We start from the raw sequence: 18,203 nt of genomic DNA on the forward strand, positions 1-18,203 counted from the left end.
CGGATCGATATGTTTGACCAAGTTTACAATACCTACAACCAATCATTCAAAATATTTTAATGAGGATATCATTCAAAATATCTTAATGAGGATATTGTTTTGAGGGTAAGCCTTTTGGTAGGAGGATTGATATTTCCACTTAAATTTTTGATAAATCTACTAAAATAATGCATCTTTCAGTTGTACGCTACAAACTGTTAATCATAAATATGAGTGGATTTATTAAAATTTAAAGTGGAAATATTATCTTCCGGACTTTTAGTATTCAGCCCACTTTTGCAACATAAATTTGACGATTAAGGCTTTGGTTATACATTGAGGTACCCTAATAATTGTATATAGTACGAAGTATATAGTTAGTGAAATGATTTGGTTGTAGTAAAAATCTTTGGTTCATTCTTTAAGTTTTGTTTATGAACGTGATATTCACACATCAATTTTTCAATTCATAAATACTTTAGTATTATAATTTACAATTATAGTCCTAGATTAATCTAGGGAGTCGAACTTATATTATTATTTTAAGTATACATAAGAATATGATACTAAGTTTACGGATCAAAAAAATGTGTGTGAGGATCACCTCCCTTTTGTTTAGATGCTAGTTTTGTTTGTTGCGCGGTGTTTTCCTTGCATAGTTTAAGGTTCGGTGATAAATAGATAGTATTGATTTTATTTTTCACGCTTTCTAGGCCGGTTCGAGCTTTTATGATATCCTTTTATAACTTCTGGTAAAGAACATTTTTTTTTTTAATGTTTTTGTTTCTATACGAGTTTATGTGATTTTTTCAAAAAAAATGTAGTGAAATGGTTGAATGAGAATTATTTTGTGGTAAAAACAGTTGAACCCCTTGTAAAATTCCATGTATCTGCTAGTTTTGTTCTTTTTTTTAACGGCGATATCGACATCAAATGCTCTCATTTATCACCCACACACGCGTTAGGTAGAAACCCAATTTACGCCGATGTTGGCAGTACCATCAAAGGTTGGGAAAACCCCCACATAGACCTTCTCAAATCACATTAATGTTGGCAGTACCATCAAAGGCTGGAAACTCCCTGCTTGGAGTGAGAATTGAACCCTGGTTGATAGTACCCTAAGTAGGATCTCACCCCATATCACTCTAGCCAAGCTTTGATAGTGCTAGTTTTGTTCTTAGTAAGTGTTAAGTTTAGCATGTACTAGAAATTTAGAAAAGAGCTAGTAAAACGTGTGTGTGATGCGACAGAATTGTATAGGTATTTTAGCGAAGCGATCAAAATGGATAAAAAATTATTATAGAGAAATATGTAAAATAATATTTTTACATAGGTGAGGAATAATTTGAAATTTCAAATAATTGTTATAATTCAGTAGGCTTATAACTACCTTTAGTGGTTCTTGACTGTAGAAGGTATATAGAGATAGAGATACTGTAAAACGGAGAAAACAAAGGTTGAACAAAAGGTATGAGTAATTGGTTTTTTATTTATAGAAAAATGTACAATGAGAGTTTGGTGGCATTTGGAATCTAGAGAGAGAGTGTGTTTTTGTTAACCAAAAAATACATACAATAAACTCTAACTCAACACACCTATTTATACTCAAAAAAATATACTATGCAATATCTATAATAATAATAAAATTATCATCCAATTATTACTTTTATAACACTCCCCCTTGGATGATAATTTTATTAGTGAATAACTAGTACTGCCTCGTTAAAAACCTTGCTAAAGAAAACCCTTTGGGATAAAACTTTAGCTAAGGGAAAAAGAGTGCAGCATAGAGTTGACTCCCCCTCAAGTAGGCAACGCCTGAGTTGTTACATCTTCTGAACATGCCTCATGCCAATATTATGAACGTGTGTTCTGAAAATAGCAGTCGGAAGTGCTTTGGTGAAAAGGTCAGCAGAGTTTTTGCTGGACTGAACATATCTCATTTCAATCTGGTTGTCCTTAATGAGATTTTGAGTGTATGAGAAGAATCTAGGGGGTATGTGTTTTGTTCGGTCACTTTTGATATACCCTTCTTTCATCTGTGTTATGCAAGCTACATTATCTTCATAGATAGTTGTTGAACTTTTATTGCGTTCTAGTCCACAAGAATCAGTAATGAGTTGTGTCATTGATCTCAACCAAAAACATTCCCGACTGGCTTCATGTAATGCAATTACTTCGGCATGATTTGATGATGTTGCAACAAGTGTTTGTTTTTGAGAACGCCATGATATTGCGGTACCTCCATTTAGGAATACATATCCATTTTGAGATTTAGCTTTATGTGGATCAGATAAATAACCTGCATCTGCATAACCAACCAAATCTTGTTTTGATTCGTTAGAATAAAATAATCCTAAATCAGTAGTTCCTCGAAGGTATCGAAATATGTGTTTGATCCCATTCCAGTGTCTTTTGGTAGGAGCTGAGCTGAACCTTGCCAACAAATTAACTGCAAAAGAAATGTCAGGTCTTGTACAATTTGTAAGATACATAAGAGCTCCAATTGCACTAAGATATGGTACTTCTGGTCCCAGGATATCTTCATGATCTTCACAGGGACGAAATGGATCAGTGTCAACATTAAGTGATCTAACAACCATAGGAGTACTTAATGGTTTTGCCTTGTCCATATTAAAATGTTTTAAAATCTTTTCAAGTATATGTTGTTTGATGTACAAGTAAACCATTAGGCATATGTTCAATTTGTAAACCAAGGCAATACTTGGTTTTTCCGAGATCTTTCATTTCAAATTCTTTCTTTAGAAGTTGAATGGCTTCATGGATCTCTTTATTTGTACCTATGATATTAAGATCATCAACATAAACAGCTATGATCACATATCCGGATGTTGTTTTCTTAATGAAAACACATGGGCAAATAAGATTATTGGTATACCCTTTGCTTATCAAGTAATCACTTAATCGTTTATACCACATGCGACCCGATTGTTTCAACCCATATAAAGACCTTTGTAACTTGATTGAGTACATTTCTTTGGGTTTTGCATTGGTTGCTTCTGATACCTTAAATCCTTCAGGTATCTTCATATATATATCACTATCAAGTGATCCATAAAGATAAGCAGTCACAACATCCATGAGATGCATTTCTAAATTTTCAGAAACTGCCAGGCTGATTAAGTATCTAAAAGTAATTGCATCCATAACAGGAGAATAAGTTTCCTCATAATCAATTCCCGGTCTTTGAGAAAAACCTTGAGCTACAAGTCTAGCTTTATACCTTGTAACTTCATTTTTCTCATTTCTTTTTCGCACAAAAACCCATCTATATCCCACAGGTTTCACATCTTTAGGTGTGAGAATGATAGATCCGAAAACTTTTCTTTTATTGAGTGATTCAAATTCAGCTCGTATTGCTCCTTTCCAATGATCCCAATCATGTCTATTTTGACATTCCATGACAGATTTTGGTTCTGGATCATCATCATCATTCATGATGTCATATGCAACATTATATGAAAATATCTCATCAAGATTTTTCATTTCATTTCGATTCCATAATATTTTTGAATGTGCGTAATTGATTGAAAATTCCGTATTGACATCATCAATCTCCTCTGCAGAAGGAGTATTGATTTGTAGTTCTTCTTGAACACTTTCTTTTACCTCATTATCAGCTGATTTTCTTTTTCGAGGATTTTTATCTTTGGAACCAATTGGTCTCCCACGTTTCTGGCGTGGCAAAGACTCAAGAATAACATTATTACCAGTTTTTGGAATTTCAATTCGAGCTGGAGCATTTGCTGCTGGTATATATGATTTAGTCACTCTTTTTGTATCTGTAAATGCATCAGGCAATTTATTTGCAAGTTCTTGCATATGCATTATTTTTTGAACTTCGATCTCGCATTCTTTTGTGCGAGGATCAAGATACATTAATTGAGGTTCACACCATGAAACATCATTTTCTTTATTTTTTATTTCTCCCCCTAATCTAGGGAATAATGTTTCATTAAAGTGACAATCAGCAAAACGTGCTGTAAAAACATCACCCGTCATGGGTTCAATATATCTTATTATTGAAGATGTTTCATATCCAACATATATTCCCATCCTTCTTTGAGGACCCATTTTAGTGCGTTGTGGTGGTGCGATAGGGACATAAACCGCACAACCAAATGTTCTAAGGTGGGAAATATTTGGCTGATGACCAAAAGCAAGTTGCAAAGGAGAATATGTATGACTTGCGCTTGGTCTAATGCGAATCAATGATGCAGCATGCAAAATTGCATGGCCCCATACAGATATTGGGAGTTTTGTTCGCATTATCAATGGTCTAGCTATTAGCTGCAATCGTTTAATTAATGATTCAGCTAAACCATTTTGTGTATGCACATGGGCAACGGGATGTTCAACAATAATCCCAATAGACATGCAAAAGTTATTAAATGCTTGAGACGTAAACTCATCGGCATTATCTAGTCTCACCCTTTTAATAGTATAATCAGGGAAATGTACTCTCAATTTAATAATTTGAGCAAGAAATTTTGCAAATGCCATATTTCGACTTGATAATAGACAAACATGAGACCATCTACTAGATGCGTCTATTAGAACCATAAAATATCTAAATGGTCCACATGGTGGATGAATTGGTCCACATATATCACCTTGAATTCTTTCAAGAAACATTGGTGATTCTTTTTCAACCTTAAGAGGTGATGGTCTTATTATCAACTTTCCAAGTGAGCATGATGTACATGGGATAAGTGCATCATGAGGGATCCTTTGATCCGCCAATGGATGTCCATGTGTATTTTGTATTATTCTTTTCATCATTGTTGATCCTGGGTGACCTAATCTCTCATGCCACAAACTGATCATTACAGGATCACATAATTTTTCTTTAACTACCACATTTACTTCAGGTACATTTATATGTGTATAATGTAAACCAGAATGAAGTCTTGGTAGTTTTTCAATTACACGATTCTTATCAGTGATACTTAAATATTTTTCATTTTCTGTTGTCACTGACTGATAATCATATCCATTTTGGTATATGTCAGAGAAACTTAACAAATTTCTCTTTGACATGGGAGAAAATAAGGCATTATTTATCAGAAAATTCGTACCATTTGGTAACATGAATTTTGCCTTTCCCATTCCTTTTATTAAGTCCACAGGACCTGATATAGTATGTATAGTTCCTTCCGTTGCTTTCAAGTCTGTGAAATATTTTTTAGATTTGAGTATGGTGTGAGTGGCACCACTGTCTGCAATACAAATATCTCCACCAATTGACTGATTTTTTACTCCAGCAGTATACATCATGAACTTCAAAAAAAAAATATGCGAAATAAATAATGAGTATATAATTCATCAATATATTACATTCAAAACATGTTACAAACGATAGCACATAATAAGGAAATATGTAGTAAACTAGATATGGTGTAGATTGAAAATCTACAACCATTTATTTAACGAGAACATATAATAGGATATCTATATATATATATATATATATATATATATATATATATATATATATATATATATATATATATATATATATATATATATATATATATATATATATATATATAGATATTAGAAATTTATTCATTAAAGTAGTCACAAGTTGGCTCAGTGATTTTTGTATCAAGGTCATCCACAAGATTTGCTTCTTTTCCTTTTCCCTTTAGGGATTCTTGATACCGATTAACAGAATGCTGATTTGTTCGGCAGTTTTTAGACCAGTGGCCAATTTTACCACATCGGTAACAAGAATCTTCAACATTCTTTGAAGAGCCTTCTTCAACATTGTGATTTGTGGGATTGTATGGTGTTTGGATTTTATAATTTTGTGGATTATTATTTCTTTGTCCACAACCACGACCACCACGACCACGACCACCACCACGACCATTACCATAAGGGTGATTTCGAACATAGTTATGATTTTTATTATTGTTATGGTAATTTCCATGATGATGGTTTTGGCCAATATGGCTACGACCTCTTCCACGCCCTCGTCCATGTGCATTTCTTCTTTTTTATTATTATTATTATTGTTAATAGCATTAGCTTCAGGAAATGCTAGCGCACCGGTAGGACGAGATTCTTGATTTTTCATCAGTAATTCTTTATTAACTTCTGCAACTAAGAGATAAGTTTGAAGTTTGGAAAAAGTTTTATAATTCTGCAATCTTAAATTTTCTTGCACAGTTATATTTGCAGAATGCATTGTGGAGAAAGTTTTCTCCATCATATCAGCATCACTTATTTCTTGACCACAGAATTGAAGCTTTGAACGGATCTTGAACATGGCCGAGCTGTATTCACTTACCTTTTTGAAATCTTGGAACCTTAGATTTCTCCATTCTTCCCTCGCAGCTGGAAGTAATATTTCCTTTTGATTATCGAATCTACTCTTGATACTTTCCCATAAAACATGTGGATCTTTGATAGTGAGAAACATATGTTTTAAGGTGATATCAATATGTTTGCGAATAAAAGCAATTGATTTTAATTTATCTTGATCGGAACAAGTATTATTTTCTTTTAAAGTTTCTAGAATACCCAATGATCGAAGATTTATTTCTACGTCCATAACCCATGATGTGTAGTTTGTTCCCGATACGTCTAAGGCATCAAACTCAAGCTTTGATAAGTTTGACATTTTCTATTTTCAGAAAGATGAACAACATAATTCATAATCATAATCATAATCATAATATTTTTTTTTTTTCGTAGATAAATAACAACATGCAATTAGAATTAGTTTAGATTCATAAGTAGTAAACAAAGGAATAATGGTATGATTACAAATAATAAAATCATAAGGGAATATAGGTTCATATTATATTATATTATTAATGATATTATTATAATATATATTAAGTTATAATATATATTATTATAATATATTTTTCTTATTTTAACCTTTAAGATTTACTTTTAATAAAAATACAAACTACTTTTCTTATTTTAACTTTTAAGATTTACTTTTAATAAAAATACAAACTATTTTTATTTTATTTTAACTTTTAAGATTTACTTTTAATAAAAATACAAACTATTTTTTCTATTTTAACTTTTAAGATTTACTTTTAATAAAAATACAAACTACTTTTTTTATTTTAACTTTTAAGATTTACTTTTAATAAAAATACAAACTACTTTTTCTATTTTAACTTTTAAGATTTACTTTTAATAAAAATACAAACTACTTTTTTTATTTTAACTTTTAAGATTATAAATTTAAGAATAAACATTAGTATGCATGAAATAAATAATGATTAATTGCATAAGTAATCATAAATGTTAGATAACATATAAAGACCCCATCGTATTCGTATTGATCGGAATTAATCTCGACCCATGGTACCGTGTTGTCAAATGACGTGTTGCGTATATAAAGTACCGTGTTGTCAAATGACGTGTTGCGTACAATCATGAGGTCTTATTAACATAAATATAAATGTTAGTGAAGTTAATAAGAGTTAGATTACAGAAAATATAATTCAGGCGGTATAACCGACCATATATAACTTAAATAACATAAATATAAATGTTAGTGAAGTTAATAAGAGTTAGATTACAGAAAATATAATTCAGGTGGTATAACCGACCATATATAACTTAAATAACATAAATATAAATGTTAGTGAACATAATTGTAAATGTTAGTATACATAAATAAATGTTAGATAACATAAATGTAAATGTTAGTATACATAAATAAATGTTAGATAACATAAATGTAAATTAGGCGACAGTGTCGACCATATATCATTTAGGTGGTATAACCGACCATATATTAGTTAGGTGGCAGAGCCAACCATATTTAGTATAAATGTTGAGATAATCGTGCTGATAACGTGTTATAATTCAGTAGGCTTATAACTACCTTTAGTGGTTCTTGACTGTAGAAGGTATATAGAGATAGAGATACTGTAAAACGGAGAAAACAAAGGTTGAACAAAAGGTATGAGTAATTGGTTTTTTATTTATAGAAAAATGTACAATGAGAGTTTGGTGGCATTTGGAATCTAGAGAGAGAGAGTGTTTTTGTTAACCAAAAAATACATACAATAAACTCTAACTCAACACACCTATTTATACTCAAAAAAATATACTATGCAATATCTATAATAATAATAAAATTATCATCCAATTATTACTTTTATAACAATAATGACATAATGACCATGAAATTTTTAATTGATTATTCGATTTTAAACTACCTAATCATTACTTGAAATTGCATAACTATTACTTCCTCTGTCTCATTACAAATGTTCACTTACTTTTTGCAGAAAGTTTTAAGAAATTTCACTAACTTCATTCTCCACCAATCAAAAATCTTAACTCTCCAGAATAATCTCTTTTGATTGGTTGAAATATCAATTAAACACTTGAAATAGGACAACCCAAAATGAAAAGGTGGACATTTGAGATATGACAGAGGTAGTATTAGAAACTGATAGCCATTATTTGAGATTAAATAACCATTATTTGATATTTGATAGACATTATCTGAAATTACATAGTCATTATCTGATATTGTGTAGGCTTTATTCGAAATTACATAACTATTATTTGAAATTGCATGGCCATCGTTCAAAATTACATAACCATTATTTAAAAATTTAATAACTAATTATTCGAAACTACAAAATCATTATTTGAAATAGCAGTAACAAGTTGGGTTAAGAGACAAAGTTGTCGGTGTTGGGCCCAAAATATTGTAACGTGGACCCACTTGAAAAAGGTTTTTAAGCGTATATGCTTTTACTTTGCATTTTAGTTATCAAAGTAGACGGAGTGGCTACGCAAGAGGGATGAAACCCTTTGATAATAAGCACCACCAAAACTATCAGGAAGATGAAAGTGTAGATTGTGATGAAACAAAACCCTAGAAACCTCAAATATAAGAGTGAAAAGGAATAAAAATGACCAAAATACCCACCAAAAATATGTGAAAGGAAAAACCAGTCCAAAGGGAACAGTAAGACCAACCGAAAGAGTAGGCACTTTTAAAATTAGTATCTAGAGATAATAATAATAATAAATAATATAATGATAATAATAATAACAAGTAAAAACTCCTTTGAGAAACTCCACAGCTTCACTAGTCACGGTCTACAAAACACCAAGACAAACATTTCATGACCATTAAAACTAACTGATGAGGAGTGCGTTTAATTGGAGGCAATAGCTGATCATCATCATCATCATCATCATCATCCACAAGCCTTATATCATTATTGTAACCGAACTTTCTTAAAACAGTCCATGTTTTCTCTACAAGACCTGTCTCAATGAATAACGTGTGGAGAAAAAGAAAGCCGCTTAATGTTAGACCATTCTCATTCACTCCTTCAGGCAGTTTTTCTTGCACAACTCTTTTTACACCAACTACTTCTGAGGGTTGCAATGGATAACCGAAACATTTGACCTGTTGAGAATTATATGTTATGTTTCATGGATTCGAGAGTGACCCAAGTTCGAGTCTAACAACTAACAACTAACCTTGCCTTTCAAAAAAAAAAAAAAAAAAAAATATATATATATATATATATATATATATATATATATATGTTAAAAAAATGTGGCCTGGGTTCTAAAAATGTCCAATGTGTAGGAACAAAATAGACAACCATACACAGAAAACTTATTAGTGTAACTTATAACTTGAGAACCATCACTAGATAGCCCAATGGTTGGGCCCTGAGTTCCTTGCTAGAGGTCTCAAGTTCAAATCCCATCTGGGACGAATATTTAGTGGTGGTCAGGGAAGGGTGGGAAACAACGAGAGGGTAATCATGCTGGGCTGCGTACATCAGGGAAAACCTTCTACCTTTGTATATAACTTAAAGGTGTCAATTTCAACCAATTTACTTGAATGGGTCAAATCGGGACGGCTTAATCCATTCGAAAGTCAACTGATGTGAACTTAAATGCTACTTTTAAGTAATAAGTGTTTATAGGCATTGATAACTACATCAGTGGGAGAAGTGTTTCATGTCAACCCCAGTCCAACCCAAACTACCAAGGTTTGCCCATTACATGCCCCGCCTACTTTGCCACCTCTAATGTAAGCGATTAACACATAAGTATAGTCAAGTGCTGAAAGAATCTAAACCTGGAAATCATTCAACTCTGCATCACTTAAAGCACCATCTATATCATGATCACAGATATCAAAGATTCTCTCTAAGGCCTCGACACATCGAGGTTTCAACGTTTTTGCTTCCTTGTCAAACAGTGGTGCTGTTGGATGGATCGCAGCCTTTTGAGCATAGAAAAATACCTCAGGAATCTAAAAAAAAAGAAAAAGGTACCCACAACATAAAGGTAAAGAGGGATAGATGTTACGTGCAACTTTAATCATTAACAAATACTTGCAACTAAAAAAGCACATCGAAACGACATGTCACCTGAATATGTTTATATGCTGAACACTCAAGACAAGTTTCAATCTCTGGAAACTGTTGCAATATAGGTGACATCACCTGCTCCAAGCTAATTGCTTTTTGCTTCTCATGCATTAAATCCAACTTACAACCGGACACTATAACAGGAACCCTTACCTGTACATGTGTCCATATATCATATTAGATACATTAACTTTGATGACCACAATTAACAACTGCGTTAAACTGCATCCAACTAGTTTTTTTTTTTTTTTTTTTTTTTTTTTTTTCTTCAGTATAGTTAGATTATAACTATTCCATCTTTATGGAATTCAGCCATAGCAGAATTAACATCTATGATAGAGAATCATACTAAATCTTACTACAAAAATGGAACTTAGATAATTGCATCTTTCAAAAGCTACCAAACAATAAAAACAACATGAGTATGCAAACTTATATACAGTATAAATAAAATGCTAACCACATTATCGAACTTATAAACTAAATCTCCCATTATTATATCATATATAACATTTAACACCTAAGTCGACGCGTCGTTTTTTAGGCATGACCGACGCATCAGCGTTAAACAGTCAGTCAACGGTAAAAAAGCAGTCAAAGTCGGTTAAAGTCGGGAAAAAATCGGTCAAAGTCAGTCAAAGATTGTCAAAGTCGGTCAATTTCTATATATAATATAAAAATTGTAATATTGTTAATTGTTCATGTTTATTGTAAATGAAGTTTATATTTTAAGATTAAATTTCTATATAATATTAAATATAAATATATATTTAATAAACTATTTTAAAAAATCAACGTTGGTCAACGTCGACTGACTCGTCCCTCCAAGGTCCCGACCGATGCAACGCGTCTCCTACTCGCGTCTTTTACAACCTTGCACTACAAGAATATGACTCTTTAAGGAGGACAAAAGTCCTCACAGTAGGTGCAAAAGTCCTCGCAATAGGTTTATTGTGAGAACATGTCTTCACAATAGAGTCCTCGCTATAGCCCCGACGCAATAGGTTAATTGTGACGACAATGTTCACGCAATAACATTTTTAAAAGAAAAATGAAAATGAAACGATAAATACCTATTGTGAGGACAAAGTCCTCACAATAGATAAATAATTAAAAAAAACTTTCATTTACAAAAATACATAAATACAAACATAAATACATACATACTTACATATACAAACATAAATACATAAATACAAAAAACTTTCAGTGGGGACATGTCCTCACAATAGGTTAATTAATTTGTTTTTTAAAATGGATATCGTGTCCTCACAATATACCTATTGCCAGGACTTGTCCTCACAATAGGTACTAAGCTGCAAATAAAGCAGAAAACTGCTGTATTTGTAGCTTCTATCCTGATTTTCCGGGTTGTTTTTCCAGTTTCATGATTTCTAGATTACAAACAATACAATATTAATAATATCAACAATATCAATATCAATAACCAAATAAATAACGATCTATACCATTAAATACAATATATAGTTTAACACGTTAAATATAACAAGTTTAAAACTTTTAATACAAAAACTAAAAGAGCTAAATAAAATAAAATAACAACCTCTAAACAATACATTAAACTTTCTAGTCCTCGTCCTTGTGCCTTCAAAGCCTTTCCCATTATACGAAGTTAGTTTTCTTCTCTTGACGATATTAATTTTCCCAAGCAATGACTTTACCTACATAGGTATAAATATCTGTAAGTAACACACACACACAATGAGAGGACCTTTTATTATATTTTGTGTTCTAAGTTAAAAGAATTACTTACGTCTTGTAGTTGAGTCACCACCTTCAACGGAATAGTTCGATATCGCGAGTATTGATTGAACCGACCATCAATGAAGATGGAACACACTCTCGTGCTCTCATGCTATCAAAAATGAATATGTACTTGTTAAAAACAAACGGGTCGACCCTTATGCCTATATTATCAAATTAGAGTGAGTCCTGACGCTCTTCACTGCTAGTGTTCGATGAGATGTTCAAAAGAAACAAAGGCAGGTGCGTTTCTGCTGCCTCCTCTGCTTCCTAGCTTTATGTTGATTCTTCTCAGCTCCTGCATAATGACAAACAAACGTGCACATTGCATTTATAAACTAAAAGTATATCCATAAAAAAACAACATAAAACCAAATAGGGTGTAATAGCATTATAAAAACAAATACAATGCAAATTACTCATCGTTCAACTCTAATCAAACAAATATTATTTTAATAATGCTACGTTATAAGAACAACTACCTGAGACAATATTCATGCACACACTAATTGCAATCTATCAAGACCATTCTTGTAAACTTAATTCTAATTTCAACTTCTGACATGAAATTTAAAAATGAAATAAGTAATAATGACTATTGAAGCAAACCGTTGGTTTCTAATGTTGTTCCATATTGTTTTGTTAGCGCTTGCTTTACTACTTCAATTGTATAACCTTACTAACCTAACAATAATATAACATAATAGAATGAATATGATGTTCAATTAGCATCTAGCCTAACAATTATAATGGTCAAAATAAACAATTCATCAAAAAGTGAAAGTACAACTCAAGTTTTAATAATCAGCCATTAATTTAAGAACTTTGCAATATTTTAACATTGCAAAGCTTCCTGTAACCATTAAACAATCGTTATATAAACAATGTTAGGGAAAATATTCATAATTTTCGGCAAAGAACAAAAGTCAACAAATTCTAACCGAATGATTTTTACAATTCCCTGTGAAATCAAGTGCATAGGTTCTATACAATACACTTATAGTCATCTATAACATATGTAGCAACAAAAATGATTCGGTTTAACAAAGAAATTAGCAAGATTAAGCCACAAACCAATAATAAATAAAATTGACAAAAGTTAGTAATTACCTCAATATTTGTGGTTTAAAATGCGATTTGAATGGATATAAGTGATCACGGAACGAAATGGCTTAAGATTATGATCTTATTCATGATTATTGGTGAAGAAATAAAGCTTTTGGAGTGTTCTTTTTCGACAGTAGGTGGAGATGGAGGTTTGGTGTGTAGGTGAGAAAGTGAAGCAACTAAGTTCCTAAATCTATGTTTATTTAGATACCTATTGTGAGAACACCTATTGTGAGGACATGTCCTCACAATATATATTTTTTAATTTACTTACTTAGGTTTCGAAATTTTTGTTTCCCACTAAAACGAAAAAAAGCCGGGTAACTTATTGGAAAGACAAGTTCTAACAATAGCTATTTTAATAATACCTACTCTGAGGACATGTCCTCACAAATGAATTTTTACTTTATTAATTTTAATTTTTAAATAATATAGATTAAATGCATACTATTAATCTATTTTATTAGATTTAATTATAAAATTATATCTATATATAAATACATATTATATATGAATCCACCAATATATATATATATATATATATATATATATATATATATATATATATATATATATATATATATATCATGCACAATGTATATTTGACATACATACATACACTAGACATGCATACAAAATACATCCATACATACTCAATCATTTACATACATTCATTATATAACAATAATAATACCAAATCCCGCACACATATAGTCATTCATTATACATACATACTTAATTACATACATACATATACTAGACATGCATATAATATACATACATACATAATCAATCACATACATACATTCATTATACATACATTCATAGTGTTCTATCATATCATTCCACTAGACATGCATACAATATACAGTATACATAATGTATATTTGACATACATATATAAACTAAACATGCATACAATATACAGAGGCGAAGCCAGGAATACAGAATAGGGGATGCTTACGAACAGTGGCGGAAGCAATAATTTTTTTTTCATCGGGGGCAAAAAAAACCTAGCAATTGTTTTGGGCAAAATATGGAGGTTTTGGGGGGGGAAAATTGAGGTTTTTAGGCAAATTATGAAGTTTTTGGGGTAAATTTGGAGATTTTTGAGCAAAATTTGATGATTTTGGGCAAAATATGTAGGTTTTGTGGCAAAATTTAATGATTTACGGATAGGGGATGAATTAAGGGATGCTTATGTTTATTTGTTGGGGGATATTTTCAACTAATATACAATTTTTAACACAATATATTTCGCTTATTTGAAGAGTTGGGGGATGCAAAGCATCCCTAAACATCCCCCTGTCTCCGCCTCTGACAATATACATCCATACATACTCAATCACATACATACATTCGTTATACTACGATAACAATACCCAATCCCGCATACATATAGTCATTTACTTAATTACGTACATACGTTTATTAGACATGCAAACAATATACATACATACATAATCAATCAGATAATTGAGGTTGAGCACCGCTTACTAATGATACGCGTACCTACACGCATGGCGCTCTTGCGTATCACGTGTAGCGCGCACGTTTTCTAGCGCTGAGGGTACGTATGCATGTCAGGGGAAGCTGTAGTTGGCAGAAGACGCAGACAAGAATCTGACAAAACACTTTTTACTTTTGTCGGGCCAGCTCACACAAGGAGGTACTATTGGCAGGCCACGATCCTTTTAGCTCTATTATGTGGCGATTGAAGACAAAAAGGTTTACCTTATAAATAAAGGACTCAATCCACAACAGAAGAAACTAGACATCCATTCGACATTCACACATATACTATTTTTAGCATAAAAAACAATAGCGCTTATCATATAGCGCAGTTCTACCCGCGCTACCGGACTCACAACACTTCACTAGACTTACCCTTGATCAACAGGTAACGTTCTATGAACATAAACCCTATAACTTAGCGCGAGCCATCACAAACCGGGTAACCCGTCGATGGTGGGTCTATGTTTAACCACCCCTACTGAGATCCTCATCTCGTAAGGGGTTATTCACTGTACTCCGGACCGGAGAGTTAAAATCAATCGACCCTTAAATCCCCCTCTATTGATGTCAAGCATGGACTGAACCCGACTCATTTATTCTATGCTTGATCAGTACTAAACCTTATTGTGATGTTTAACACAGATAACTACTTACCCTGTATTCTAAGATTGATCAAGTCCTAGCACTAGGTTATAGCCACGTGAGTAATTGGAAAGGGTGATCCTTAAATTATACTCCCAAGTCCGACAACGTTTCAGCATAACTACAACACAAGTTTCAGACAGATAATCAACAAACTGAACAATTATAACGGATAAACAAATGCATATAGTGAAAGTAATTTAAGATAACAAACCATATCATTAAATTAAGGAAAATATTCACCGTATACAAATGTAGTCTTAACCGTTACAAGTGTTGACATTCTCTAGACCGCTCCTAGTACTATCTCCGACATTCGTCTCCAGGTACTAAAATTTTCGCTCGGAGGTAAGAAGGCTTCGAAAGTATCTAGCTTTCTAGTGAGAGAAGCTAATTTATAGTGAGAAATAAGGAAATGAATTGTGAAGTGTGTTTGAATGCCAACATTTTGGGCTTATTTATAGATTGAACTCGGCCTGGAAGCCCGTGTAAAATGGGTAGTCCGTGCACACTGCCCGTTTTGGGAGCCCGTGCACAAACTTTGCCCGTGGAGACCACCCATTTTGTTAATCAACTGGCAGCCCGTGGAATTTTCTGGCAGCCCGTGTAGAGCCAAATGGCAGCCTGTTTAGATCATCTTGGCAGCTCGTGTGCTCGAGACAAAATTCCTTGTTTTCGGGGTATATGACATTACACATATATACACACATTCATTTATTTTACATCTGTAATGTATATGACATTACACATATACATCATAGATACATACATACATTATATGTACATATATACATTCATACGTTTGTTATATATCTATACAATATATGATATATATATACATACAAATACATATATAATGTATATGAAGATACAAACATACAGTATACATGCATACATTACACATGCATACATTATAAAAGTATATTGTGTATATATACACACACAAAACATCCATCCATGAATATATATATACGTACATGCATAAATACATCATACATAATTATATATACACATATTCATTATACATATTTACATATATACATATATTTATTAAACTTATTAAAAAAGTTAACAAAAAATCTTTCAAAGATCAAATATAATAATTTTAATAAATATGTATTTAAAATTTATTATTACCTATTGTGAGAACAAGTACTAGCAATACGTGTTAATATACACATACATACATTATACATGCATACGTTAATATAATTAGTTTTAACAAAAATTTATTAAGAAAATGAATTTAATTTCCTATTGTGAGGACACGTTCTCGCAATAGGTTGCACGGGTTTTTATTTTAATTTAGAGGGAACTGAAAATTTAAATTTAATTCATTTTAATAAAAAAATATTTATTTTAAAAAATTTAATTACCGATTGTGAGAACAAGTCCTCTCGATAGGTTACCTGTGTTTATTTATTTATTTTGAGGAAACTGAAAATTTAAATGCAATTCGTTTTTATTAAAATTGATTTATTAATTCTCTATTGTGAGAACATGTCCTTACAATAGGTCTGGTCAAAAAAAAAAAATTCAACGTTTCCTTATGTTTTCTTCTTTGACTGGAAAAAGAAAATCGAAAATAAAATAAATAACACCTATTGTGACGACATGTCCTCACAATAGTGTTAGTCAAATTAAAAAATCAACTCCAGCCCATATTTTTGTCGTCTAGCTGCTTTTTTGTGAGGACATTGGTGTCCTCCCAACAAGTGTCATCACAAAATGTCCATTTTCTAGTAGTGTTGCTATACACTGATACACTAAATTGAAATAACCAAGCCATCATGTCATCCTTACACGTATTTGTAATTAGTATGTACGTGCATGTGCATGTTTGATTGTGTTTATGTACAACTATCAACGTATGTGTGGGTATATACATATACAAATCTAAGCATATAATACACATTTTCATGAAAGGGAAAAGCTTATCAAGCTTAATCGCCACTATATACAAGCGGTTAAAAACTTGCAATAAAGATACATCAACATGTACAACAGCCAAAAACATAAAAAGTTAGAAACTTTAAAGTAGCTCAAGGTTCTAACAAACGATATACGAACTTATTTTCATAATAGGCCACGTACATTTAATCGTCGAAGTTCAGGAAGCCAAAAAGTAGTCAATTGATCAAGTGAAGAAGGCTGGTCACACGCATATGTAAGAACAACTACATCAGCTCGCTTCAGTTCATCATCAAGTTTACCTCTATTCTCCAAACTAGAAAACAAAATTCATAAAATTAGAAAAATTATTTACCAAACACATCCAATATAATTGATGTTTCCAATTCCAAATTTTTTTGCAAGTGTGTGTGTGTATATCAATAACAGAATTGGTACCTAGAACAAGTATCAATGACAGTAACCGGGACACGGTCGTCAGGAAACATATCTACCGGCAACCAAGAAGGCGGCAGCACCGGCCGAACATTCGTCGGAAAGAAATCAGCACTGGCGGTGAAAATCAAGCTGGACTTACCGGTGCCACGGTCACCGGCGACGACGATGCGAACACCAGTGGTGGGGATCAATTTGGAGGACGAAGAAGAGGCAGCTCCCACCATTGACACACAATTAAAGTTTTAACACAGCCCTAAAATTTAAAAAAAGGTGTTTAGGAGTCGCAGGTAGCTTAATTTTTGAGACGACCTATAGGGTTTATAAAGAAAGGGTTTTATCTTGCACAAGAGTTCTTTATTTGTTTTAAACTAGGTTGCGGGTCCGCGCGTTGCTGCGATTTGTGCTGAACAATGAGAGTTGAACATTTTTACCTTA

General features: G+C 32.2%; 1 protein-coding gene across 1 annotated transcript; it reads right to left on the reverse strand.

Annotated features, from left to right (window-relative positions):
- Positions 1–8,254: 8,254 nt before the first annotated feature.
- LOC139889882 (mitochondrial Rho GTPase 1-like) lies at positions 8,255–17,992 on the reverse strand. The gene is made up of 7 exons (XM_071872798.1): positions 17,769–17,992; positions 17,514–17,646; positions 10,392–10,544; positions 10,097–10,273; positions 9,125–9,409; positions 9,048–9,093; positions 8,255–8,487 (listed from the first exon to the last, which is right to left on the reverse strand). The coding sequence occupies exons 1-7, from the start codon at positions 17,990–17,992 to the stop codon at positions 8,255–8,257; spliced, it is 1,251 nt and encodes a 416-aa protein (XP_071728899.1).
- Positions 17,993–18,203: the final 211 nt, after the last annotated feature.

The sequence above is a fragment of the Rutidosis leptorrhynchoides genome, chromosome 2 (assembly GCF_046630445.1).
Source record: "Rutidosis leptorrhynchoides isolate AG116_Rl617_1_P2 chromosome 2, CSIRO_AGI_Rlap_v1, whole genome shotgun sequence".
In the NCBI taxonomy this organism is placed as follows: Eukaryota; Viridiplantae; Streptophyta; class Magnoliopsida; order Asterales; family Asteraceae; genus Rutidosis; species Rutidosis leptorrhynchoides.